Here is a 12,724-nt window from a genome sequence, read left to right as displayed (position 1 = left end):
CTATAGTAATTTTGAAGTAGTAATGAAAAAACAACATTTCAGCATATCTGCAACAAATGTAATTTGATAGGAAGGTATCTGTGATTTCTAGTTGTGAAAGTCACAGCTATTCCTGTTACAACTGTGGGGTGCTTTTTTTTTTCTTCCTTTGCCTACATTCATGATAGAAGGAAATGCTAAATTTCATTTAGAGGTTGGCAAAGATGAAAATGTATTTTTTCCCCATACAAGTTTATGGAACCCTGGATTCTACCCACAGATCTCTTAGAGACCCAACTCCACAGTACAACATGGACACATCTCTACCAGGGACTCAGTTCCCAGGGTACCAGATGAATGGGTTAGACAGATTCATCCCCATGGTCTCATGTGATCTAAGGTATATGATCACTAAGAACTAAGTGCAAAGTAGCTTATATGGCAAGTGGAGTAAACTTCACAGAAGAGGACAATATTTGGAAGGGCTTCAGTATATGACTGGGCCTCCCACAAATAATGAGAAGGGGGATTTTCAGAGTCATGACAGTGTTGAAAGGGACTTTAAGGCTACCCAGCATGACCATTAGGTGAGATTTTGGATATCTCCATTTAAGGCCATTTCTGGAGACAGTGATTAACAGTTCTTAGATGCAACTAATAAGGAGGTTAAAAGTTATGCACTGCAGAATGGCACTGCCGGGTTTCAAATCCCAGCTCTGTCACTTATTAGTTATGTGGACTTAGGCAAATTACTTAACTTCTGTGTGTCTTAATTCCCTTGTCTTTAAAAAAATAACAATAGTATTGTATTTATGAGGTTATGGTCATCAAGATTAAATGAGAAAATGAATATAATATGCTTAACACATTAAGTAATCATCACTCATATTCTGTTAGTTTCCTTGTGTGTCAGACTTACTATGTATCTCTAAAATCATTTCCCTTTCTTTCACTGCAATTAAGTTTTTAGTAGTGTGAGACTAGAATATCCAATTTGGAATTTCTACAATATACACTTTATCTTACCTTTTCTTTGACATTCACATGTGTATTGAGTTCAGCCATCTTGCTTCTAGTGGGGTAAACCCTATAAAGAAGAGGGGAAAAAAAGATTAAAGTTTTAAAATTGATTTCTCAATGTGTTATTTTTATGCTCTCTGCCAACGTAGTAAACAATTTCATTCATCCATGATTACAAATGCCATTTTAGAAAGTAAAAATTCTTTCAAGTTGAGCGTTTGACTTATATATGTTCTAAAAGCATGTTACAATAACACTAGAGACAATGTAAAATTCTTTATTTATAGCATACTGACATGAAATATGGCAAAGACAGATGGGTATGCACCTTAATTGTGTTTTTACTCATTATGTAAAAGAGAGGTGGTCAAAAATAGTTCAAAGGAGGAAAAGCGTATCTGTTTTAACTAGCACTGTCATCATACTTCCAGGCCTTTTATCAGCCTCAGTTAATAGAACATTTATTATTTCCTGCATGCATGTAAAATTATACCAAGTGCTAGAGCAAGAAAGAGGAGAAATGTTTTCAGATTTAAACATTGAAAAAACCCAAACTGTATATAATAACTTTTAAACTTGCTTTTAACTTACCAACTTATCGTGAACATCCATCCAGATCAATACATACCTTCGCTATATTTTTAATGATCATAAATCCATGACTGTCAGTTTCAAATGGACTCTTAATACTTCCCATAATCCTATTTCCCAAAATTCTTTAGGTTTTCTACCTTTGCAGTCCAAGATCTGTATTCTAAATATCAAGCTGTGGTGTTTGCTTTCGTCTCATCTGCCCTAAGTCTTTCACACGTGACTATGGAAGATAGATCTTAAATCTTTCAGAGCTTCAATTTTGTTTTGAAATAGAGCATGACTTAAAATGAACAAACATTTTGGGTCAGAATTTAGCAAATAGACAGGCCAAGATATTAACATCCTACTATTTGCATGTTTAACACTTTCTGTGCATCAAGAAGCACAGAAGCACCTTCTTATATTTTTTTTGACTCTTGCAATAAAGAGAGTATCTAGAATTGACACATTTTAGGTATAACTTGCAAGAATTCGCTAGGTCTTAAATGAAGCATAAGATCAGGTCCATTACCTTTTGTTGATTTTATGATGAAAGCATGGCAATATGTAATCTTAAACCTATTATTCCTCAAATAGGAAGCCTCATAGATATATTATTATGTACTATCAAAGATTAGGAACAGTAAAATTTTATTTTCGTATGTTTCCAGATGATAGAGTCACTGACACAGACACTTGGGTGCACTGGCAGGCCAGACCCTGCATTCTCGATCCCCAGCAAGAGCACTCCTTCCCACAGGCGTTGCAAAGAGCACCCATCCTATTGAAGTTGTCTCCCATTTAACAACTCTCTGAATGGTAAATTCTGTATCCTCTGCCTTGGCACTTGGGAGAAAGTAAATAATACCAGTTGGCAAATAACACCTAAATTTCATTCTCATTTTTTCCTGTTTCTGAGAGGTACTAGTAAAAGACAACAGGTTTATTTTCTGATCATCTATAAGAGTCAATTGAGATGGTTTGTGAGGTACAAGGGCAAATAATCATTCTTGTTTACAAACCATAGATGAAAAGTGAAACCTTTCATCAGTCATCACAGTGCCTACAAGGTGGTCTACAACCGTGATATTTGAAGATATTTGGATGGTTAATTTTCTTATTCAAATGAAGTTCTGGCATTTATAAACATACTCTGTAGAGACATGGATTTTTGTATTTGTGACAGTGTATGTATCTTTGTGTGAGAGAACAAGGATGGGGCAGGAGCTAGAGAGGAAAAAAGATACAGGATTACCTATGAAACTATGAAGGACCAAAGGTGACAGCTGGATTTGCTGTTATTTGTTAGGATGAATCTGTGAGTCACAATTCCTTTCATTAACCTAGATTAGCTAAATCTTCTGGACACACATAATCTTGCCATTACAGATGTATGAAATCTGATAGAAAAGTTTTTTGTTTTGTTTTGAAGTTTAGGATTTGGGTGTGCAGCATTTTCTGAAGCTGGAAGGTTATAATGGTTATAATCCACAGAGGAATCAGGGAGTAATTCCACGAGGATAGAAAATTTCTGAGATCTGAGGAAGTGACAGCACTGAATGGTGAACAGTATTTATAGGCTGATAAATATATACATACACTTGCTTTTTTAAAAAAAAAAATATATATATATATACACACACACACCCCCTCTTTGACCTCAAAGTCTAACTCAAGGAAACCTCTTCTTTGGTGGTGATGCCAGTGAGATTGATCACAACATTGTTTTTTTGTTGTTGAAGGAAAATGTAGGTTATAATGGTAGAATGGGAGCTATTACAGGTTTCTTAGATGGGAATATAAGATAAAAATAATTACAGGGAGTTGTTCTTTGCCCATTTTACTCTTATTTTTTTTTCCTAGGAGGAGGGCTGCCCCCACAGGCTCTGCTTTCCAGGTAGATTCCAATGCCTTCCCCACATCAAGGCTTTTTGCTGGCTGGTGTATAAGGGAGGGATTGGGAAATCAGAGATAGCTCTGGTCACAGAAAGTAGATGAAGGATTTTAATCTAAATAGAACATAAATTTGGTTAGCCCTAATTAAGAGTTTGGGTGTCCAGATAGTGAACTCAGATTCTATTGATCAGTAAATGTGAAGTAAACTTGGAACAGGCCAGGTTGATCCACAGAGGGATCCAGGTCTCTACGGAACATCGCTTCCACAGACTGGCCCCTCTGGAAGATTCTGAGCATTGACAACAATGTGGTGTTGCCCAGATTCATTGTTCTGCCTGAGCTGACTCCTTGCCCCTGTGAAAATGAAACTGTGCTGTGTCCCTATTCTTTGGAATTCTGTTTTTGACTATGAACTGCAGCTGGACACTCAGATCAACTTAATCTTTACCTTAATTGCTTAACTTAAAGAGTTAAATTAACTCCAGGAAACATATTGTCATCTCCTCCCAAATGACTGCCCAGTGTTCTGGACAGCCTGAAACCCCAGTCATCACAGCTGTAGATCCCTAGGTTACCCTAGGGGTAACCTACTTGGCTCACAGTCACAGGTGGTCACCACAGTTGACAGTATATCACCACTGCCTCTGGTGAATACCCATATAAATCCTAACAGAGATGAATCTTAGGGTTTTAAGTCCACTAGAAAGGTTCAGGGAGCTCTGAATTCTTGGCAAAGAACCTGGTTTCTAATTCCTGGTGTCACTTAAGATTGTTCTTAGAACCAAACAATCACCGAGAACGAACTCTTCAAATCCACCAATGCATAGTCCATACATACAACTAGTCAAAACAAATTAAAATAACCAGAAAAACAAGTCCTGAGATTGACATGTTTCAATAGCTTAGGTATTGCCTGAACGTTTTTCCTTAAAGTTATGCTTTAGCTTTCTGCAATATTACTTCAAACATGCACAGATATCATCTAAGCTTTATATATAACCTAGAGAAAAATAAAAATCAAGGAAATTATTGACTGAAATTTTACTTATGAAATAACAGATTAATCTCTTACTTCATTGTAGATGTGTATTTATTTTCCATCATTAAAAATTTATTAGGAAAAGATAACACTAAGAAAAGAATTTCACCATTTAGATCACCAATATATCACCTGTACACTTCTCCAGTGCAAAATTAATAAACCACAAACACAGTTACTACCAATCACTTCATGTGCAAAGTTAGCTCAAACTGAACTACTCATTATGCAAAGATCTTACTTAATATGCATTTATGCCAGTCAGAAAAATCTATTAGTTGAAAACAAACATAAATTATTTTATGAAAAATAAACATGAATAGTAAAATTTTGGCAAATATGTTTGTTTCAAGCACTTACAATTATTACAAGTCAGTAAAGTTTAATATATATGACAATCTAATCAAGTACCAAACTCCAAGTTTAATATATATATATTTCTCATGCAATCATATAAAACATAAAAAGTTAAAACAATGTATTGAAATGCCAAATTGCTTTCTGACTTAATCTCCTGTTTCCCTCATGCTTTATTGTGAAGGCAGTAATAAAATTTCACTTTTGTTTCTCTGAAACCTATTACTGATTTCAGATTCACTTTCCTGTTCTCAGGTATTACATCACTCTTCCTGAATTGGATTTAAAGAGCCAGAGAAAATAAATAAGAAAAATTTTAGTATAAAGATTTTTGACAATTTTAAGGTAATTAATGCAACTCTCCCATGATTTATAAAAAAATGTGAAAGTCACACTGCATAATTGGGGTTGTTAATAGAGTACTTAATAAATTATCTTAATGTTTCTGAAAGGGATCAATAAACGGCAAGTCCTGAAATTAGGCATAGAGAAGGAAAATAAGTAAGCTGTAGAGGCTGAGGATCAACTTGACTTTCTGGTTAATGATCCGAATAAACTGGGAGCTTTTATAAATAGAGATTTCTGGATCCCCATGCCAATAGTATATGGGATGGAGGCCTGAAAAAAGCAACTTCCCGGGTCATTGCATACAAAGCGAGATGTGAACATGGGTAGAAAGAACTGGAATGTACTGAGAATGTAAAATACACCCTGCCTTAGTACAAAAAAGGAACTGTCCTAATATTTTTAATATAGATTATGTGTTGTATGCATTGAAATAGTTGACATATTGGTTTAAATAACATATGGTTAAAAACTGGCTCCCACTTTTCTCTGTATTTTTTTAATGTGATGACTAGAAAATTTAAAATTGATATGTGATTCACATTAGGCTTTGACTAGAGTAAAATTAATTTTAATTTAAATTTAATAATATGTCAGTGAAAAGACCATTCCTTAAAAACATAATTGTAGAAACACGCCCCCACTTATCTATCTTGGCTTCTGAGAATCTAGAGAATCTATTTGCTGTGTGTAGTGATTGGGGTCAGAGAAGAAGCCCTTTCATAATATCCCCAGGTTGAGGCACATGATATACCTTTGCACATGAAGTGATTGGTAGTGATTGGTATATTAATTTTATACCAGGGGCAGGGTTCTCAAAGTGTGCCTCCCAGAGGTTTCAGCATTACCTGACGTCCAGATTGCAAATTCCCTGCCCCTCACTAGTGCAAATTCTCTGCCCCTCACTAAACAGAAGCTCTGGGAGTGGTGTGCAGGTGCCTCCAGGGCATTCAGATACACACCAACTAAATCTTGAGAACCACTATCCTAAAGCCTCAAGCTGGGGATATTGAAAGGGCCTTTTCTCTGACCCCATCACTACACACAACAGATAGATTCTCTAGATTCTCATAGAAACCTAAATATATAAATGGGGGCCAGTTTCTATAATTATGTTTTTAAGGGACGGTCCTTTCACCAACATGTTATTAATATCAATAATATTAGCTAATATTAATAGTACTGATATTAATTTTATGTAATGATAATCAGTACACTTATGGAGCGCTTATAATGTGCCAGGCATTCTGCTAAGCGTTTGACACACAATTTTTGAATTAAGCCTCACACACCCCTAATAAAGTAGAAATCCTGATTATTCTTACTTTATTTGTATGAAAGTGGAAGCACAGAGATTCAGTTACTAACCTGGGGCCCCACAGTAAGTGACAAGGCCAGGACTCACACCCTAATTGTCTGACACTGGAGCCCACAGCCATCATGTCTACAGCACCTCAAAAGTATCACAAACATGTCTTGGGGTTCACTGTATATGAACTGCACTAAGAATTCAACAAGAACTCCTGCCCCATCAGGAGGGGTAGGCATGTGATGCAGGCCTTCCCCAAATGCAGGACACAAAGACTACAGAGCCAAACCACCTAACTCACACAGGAATGTACTTGTTATGAAGAGATGGCTGCTTTTCTGCAGCTTCCTCCCTCAGGTGAGAGAGTAAAAGCTGCATTTAGTGGGCTCTCAGCCAACAAATTGCTTCTTTGGTTCTCAGATGCAGCTAGAGGGTCCAAAACATTCCAGGTCTAATGTTTAACTGCTTCTTTCTAAATCAAAGCAATTAAAGAGGCATGCGTCTAACATTGGTATAGTCCAGACAGCCCTGCGATCACGTAGATCCTGAGACATTTTCTCATGGTTGCCACAAACAGGAAGAGTCAGGACTGATATTGTGGGTAGGAAGTCAATTATGTGATGTGGCTGAGAAGCTGCAAAGACGCCTCTCGGTCAGAATCGTGTCCAACAGTCTCCCAGAATGCCAGTATCTAACCCGGATAAACTTCTTAAGAGATATCTGCATTTTGCTTAATTTATAGTATGCTCTTATAGCTGGATAAGATATAATTATCACAGATTAATTTATTTCATTCTCTACTGCCCTCAACTGGCCCATAGGAGAGAGCAGGGCTCTAAGAATGAGAAGGGGGCAGAGGCACTTTGAGAGCTTGGAAAGGCGTGCGCTATCTACACTAGCAGCAGTAATTCTGAGACTGGATAAGGGTCTCGATGGTCATGGTGTAGCATGAAGACCTCAGGCCTTTGATGTGCAAATATAAGGCTGGAATTGTGGAGGAGGAAATGTACTTTTCCTTCTACCTTTCCCAGTTCTTATTTGAGACTCCTGTAATAAAAGATTCACAAGAGAAAAGCAAATGGTAACTTATTAGCATGCACACTTATGTATACATGGGTGATGCCAGGGAAAAGGAGGAACTTTCCCAGGTGACTTAGATTTAGGATTAAACACCATTTTAATGGGAAGGGGTCTGGGGTGGGGTATACGGGGAGAGTGATTATTAGAAAACATGAATATCCCTGATGACTGAGGGAAGGTGTGACGTGTGTGACAAGGTGTCCAGGTAGGGTGCCTTCTCCACTGCATTCAGTGAGGAGAGCCAGTCTTCACTGGTGGATGAAGCTCCGGGGAGGGGATGTATGACAGCTGAGCCCTGTTAGGAGTCTCTTTCTTTAGACATACACGGGAGTTTAGAGAAAGCCTCTTCCTGCTTTTGCTGTTTTTCAAGTGCTTACAGTTCACAGCAATCAATATTCCAAAGCGGCATTTTGGGGTGTGATGACTTGAACTCTTAGTCAAATTTCTAGATGCACAGTCTCTACCCTTCAGAGAACATGACCTCTGTGGGTCATTTCGGCTCTCAGGTATTTCAAGTCTGTAAGAGCCCTGGGAGTGACAGAGTAGCAGAAAATTGAAAATTCACCTTAAAAGAAAAAAATGGTGGGGGCGCCAGCTCTGATGCAGCAGGCTATTTGTCAGTAAAGATCACCTTTAAACTGGTCAAGGACTAAGTGTCCAGTTGCAGAGGCAAGACCAGGAGTGCCTCTTGCATGGCAGCTGAAGCGGGAAATAGTGTTCTCTCTATAAAACTGGAAATTTGTCTACAGAATGTAACATTCTGTAGGTTTTCTGTTGTTTAATTTTTCTATTGCCTAACTGCTCTCCCTTCTGTTTGTGGCTTCCTCCTTCTCCCTCAATTCTTTTGCTGTTCTTTATCTGGTCTTGTAATTACTGAGGTCTCTTACATTCCAAGTGCTTTCATTCTTCCGTGGTTTAATTCCCACAGTTTAATAAAAGTTCTTGTGCAGTGCCTTGTTCCTTAGAGGAAAGGGGCTTTAATTATTAGGAATGAGGACACATAAACAGCGAAACAAGGAATGGTGATTGAAATATGAATTTCATAGAAAGAGACTTACCTAGACTTTTTTTTTTTAATTGGAGGGAAAAAAAAAATCTCAAGGTTGCATTTTTATTCAAAGACACTTCAGTGTACTAAGCCCACTGTTAGAACAATTTCACTGAAAAGCATTTTAAGGGCAAATGTCAGAGAAAAAATTCACATTTAAAAGCTCTGGCTCTGCCTCTTTTGAAAAGCAGGGTTAGCCTTTGGTTTCGAAATGTCACTGCCTACTAAGTTCTTTATGGAAGAAAGAAAGAAAATTGAATGTTTTATTTAAACAGGTCATTAACAGTCAATACTTATTTGAAAAGGCCTGCTTCTAGAGGCAGATAAAAGCTTCCAATCACTCAGAATATCACTTGAGCACATCTAGGGCAAGATGTGCTGATGCAAGTTTCAGACCTTTGTGGGAGAATGTCTTCACTCAGCAGCCTGGGTGCTGGTGTAGGTGGTAGAGTGCTCCGAATTGTATGCCCTTGTGTGTGCTGCACACAGAGACAGCAGCGGAGCACAAAGCACACTTGATGGCAGGCCCAGCTTTGAATTTTCCATTTTAGTACTGGGAAATGCGTATGAATGAAGATTAACCATTTTTGCATAAAGTGCCAAACCACCTCCCCATGGCAGCAGAATGCAAATGGAAGCAAAAGAGCAAAGGACAGCTAAAATAAATGCAGCAGATCTCAGGCACTATGCGCGCAGGGGGAGGGCACATGGCAGGCAGTATTAGCATTCATCTATGGCATGCTTTTCTATTTAATTTGAAATTATTTCATTTCATAGGTCTCTGACGGCTTGAGGATATAAATAAATGCCTTTTTCCAAAAGTGACCTGATGCTGGCTCCTGTAAGGTTGTGCTTCTGATTGCTGGGCTTTAAAGCAAACATGTGTTTCCATAGAGATGGGGGTGACCCAGGCCTGGTGCAAGTACCCACTTGTATCAGCAATTCAATTATGCTCAGTTCTATTAAGATGCGATGATGTCAGCTCGAGCCTTTAAAACACACCCATCCTCAACAAGGCCTCAGGAAAGGTGAAGTGGCCTGCATTAGGAGGTTCAGAAGAATAAATCCCACCCTTTCCAAGCACATCATCAAAGACCCACTCCCTATGGATCACACTGGGTGCTCCATCCTCCCAGTGAGCAAATCCAAATCCCAAGGTGTCGACACAAAACACTAAGCACCAGTTCTCCTGAACACCAGACACCTTACCACAAACTTCCCCAGTGTGGAAAAAGAAATAACCTGCATTCCTTCTCTCTCTCATTTCCTCAGCTCCTCAACTAGCTATGGGCAATTTTCTACTGAAAGGGCAATGTTTTTTCTTATTATTCGAAAACATTTATTAAACACCTATAATATGCCCAGTTCTGTGGGGAATGCTAGCACTGGTTACAAAATAACACTCTTTGAATGAAGTCTTACTGTATACCAGGCACAGCTCTAAGCACTTGCTTTGTATTAACTCTTCTACTCCTTATAATATGTGGAGTATAAGTGTTCATATGGTTTATCTTCTGGTTTTACAGAAAGAGAAATGGAGGCACAGAGAGTAAAGCTACATACTCAAGTCACAGAGCTAGGAAGAGACTGACTGAGATCTGAACTTGGACCTCTTGGCTCCAGAGCTCATGCGCCTAAAAAAATACTATCACTGGATGGAGAATGACAGGTCCTCAGAAGCACAGAAATGAGCTGGACCAGGAAGCAACAGAGGAAGTCAGAGCTGGAACTTTTCCTGAGTTCTGGAGAGAGCAACATGGGGTTGGGATGTGGCCAGCCTACACGTCTCATTGCAGAAGCCAGGCACCACAGAGGTGGCGGGCTAGCAGTTAACTTTTTATATCATCTTTTAAAGGAAAACACTGCATATTCATTTCCAAAGAAAACCTACATTGTGGTTCTAAAATGTAATTCAGGACTAGCAAAGAAAAATCCCAACTAAGCCTGACTCTGGGGGAGCTGGCTCATTGGTGATGGAGTAAGCACCTAGTAAAGGAAGCCATCATCTCTGCAGAGACTTTCCTAGTTTCAAAAACTTTTGACCCAATAAACATGCATTCCTAGCTCATCATTCCTAGCTCATCAGAACTCTAATGGAAAACATTTAATGATTTTCTACAAGAGAAAGTCGGGTTCTTCCTTCTTCCTTGAAATGTCACTGGCACTGGCTGATTAAGAACAGCATACAGCGTACTACCTTGAACACTCTGGGGTTAAGTGGGAAGGAAATACTGGGGAACTGGGGCAGCACCTCACCACCCAGCAGGCTAGAACCTGCAGGCAGCCAGCCCCTCTCTAATCTCTCCCTCCACCCATACAGTTCCTCCAAAGGCTTTCCCACACCACCAGCCTCCAACTCACTTTGAAGGTGTCCTGGTGTTCCAAATCAGAACTCCTTGCACAGTCCCAGCTATTTGCTCTCTCAGTAAGCAGATAGCGCCTCTTCCCCAGCCGGTTACCTTTATCAAGTTGTTTTTACTGTGACCTGTAAGTCTGACGCAGGTGGAGTCAGTAACCTGGGTAGGTGGCAGGATCTTGGGTGTGGCTGAGGAACCAGTAGTGGGTTGGTGGCCTCTGCCACCTGGGGCTCAGAGGGACTCACCTTCTGAGAAAGTGTTCTTTTTGTAAAACTGGCCAGTATTTTTGCCTTCAGGCCCCTGTTAGTCAAAGTACAGTTTTTCATTCTTATTCTGGGAAAGACACAAGTTAGAGGAGCTTGCAACCTTTACACTGACTGCCCCAGAGGCTGAGAGACAGTAGGATGGAACTGCAGTCATCATTTCAAAGGTCAGTTTCCGGGTATAGTTTGCTAAGGGCTTCTAATCTTCCTGGACATTAGTCCAGGCAGAGCAATCCATTAGCAAACATTCCTCGCACTGTACCCTGAGGCTACCTCTCTCCTTATTGCCTTCTAACACAAGTTCCTGGTTCTTGACTTCACTGGAAGATTCTTGTTGGCTAAGTTTATGGCTAAAGGAATGATTTATTACCCTGCCCAGGGGTATAAACATTTTATTGGGGGTTGTGCTCTTACCCAAAGGAATGAATGTTCAGTCTTGACCTGTGAAAAATTAATGTGAGGAGCATGGGGGTGGGGATAACAATGGAGGGCAGAAGGGAGAAACTTTCTTACCTGTCAGGAGTTCTCAACAGGTAGGCAAATTAGTCGGTATTTGTTGCCTGTGTTTGCTTTTTAAAAAACTAACACGTGAATTCAACACATTTTTAGGAATGCTATTTCTCTTTAGGGTCACACTATCAGAGCCCATCTCCCAACCACCAGACAGGAGGAAGCCTCTACAGTCAGACCCTGGCAGAGGTTGTATTAACCATATTGACTAAGGTACTTCTTGTTGGGGTATCATTTAATAAGGTTGAAATCTAAGCCTCCATTCCAGGCTCAGCAGGAAGGGTTGTGAGGCTTGAACAGATAAAGGAATTGATAAGATTACTATGGCAACCAGACCATAAGACTGATCACTTGGATGATGAATGTGGAAGCAGGACCAGGACACATTGGTCAATGCCCAGCACCAGACATCCATAAGTGACCCAAGCTGACTTGCCCAGTCATGAAATGTCCATGAAAACAGGTTATGAAAGGGAGTCCCGAATCCTTCTTCATGGGCATCTTCCATCTTGCCCAATTGTAGGGTATTCCAACAAATCTACCTTTTCTGTCCTCCACTGTCTCTGGTGGATTCTTTCACCCCTGCACCTCCAGCCTCACCCCAATACAACAGCTATAGTACCTTGGACCCTTAAATGACTGCAAGGAGAAAAGGAAGCTTATTTTTTAGTGTTCAGAGTCTTCCTTATCTTCTTAAGATAGAAAATAAGTAATTCCAATTTACTAAGCCTCAATTTCTACTCTGCCTCTTACTAGTTTTGGGATTTGAGCAAATTACTGACCCTCTCTCTGCCTCCATTTCCTCATCAATAAATTTAGGCTAATAATAGTAACTACCTTATAGGGTGGTAACAAATTCATATTTGTAAAGTGATTCAAACTGTGCTTGGCACATAGTAACTGCAGTAGAACATAGGTAAATAGATAATCTCGGATTCCTCCCTTGCC

At 39.4% G+C, this 12,724-nt stretch overlaps 1 protein-coding gene across 8 annotated transcripts in view; it reads right to left on the bottom strand.

The window, feature by feature from the left end:
- Positions 1-12,724, bottom strand: part of SPATS2L (spermatogenesis associated serine rich 2 like) — a 171,755-nt gene that overhangs the window by 89,263 nt on the left and 69,768 nt on the right. For all 8 annotated transcript variants that reach the window (XM_054699981.1, XM_054699976.1, XM_037523797.2 and 5 more), the window contains one exon: positions 1,006-1,066. In XM_054699981.1, coding sequence (XP_054555956.1) covers positions 1,006-1,066 — 61 coding nt within the window. The remainder of the gene's footprint in view (positions 1-1,005; positions 1,067-12,724) is intronic.

This window comes from Talpa occidentalis, unplaced genomic scaffold (assembly GCF_014898055.3).
Source record: "Talpa occidentalis isolate TD23 unplaced genomic scaffold, MPIMG_talOcc4v2.1 talOcc4.3, whole genome shotgun sequence".
NCBI classification, from domain to species: domain Eukaryota; kingdom Metazoa; phylum Chordata; class Mammalia; order Eulipotyphla; family Talpidae; genus Talpa; species Talpa occidentalis.
The sequence above is the reverse complement of the archived record's forward strand: the minus strand, read 5'-3'. Positions and strand labels throughout refer to the sequence as shown.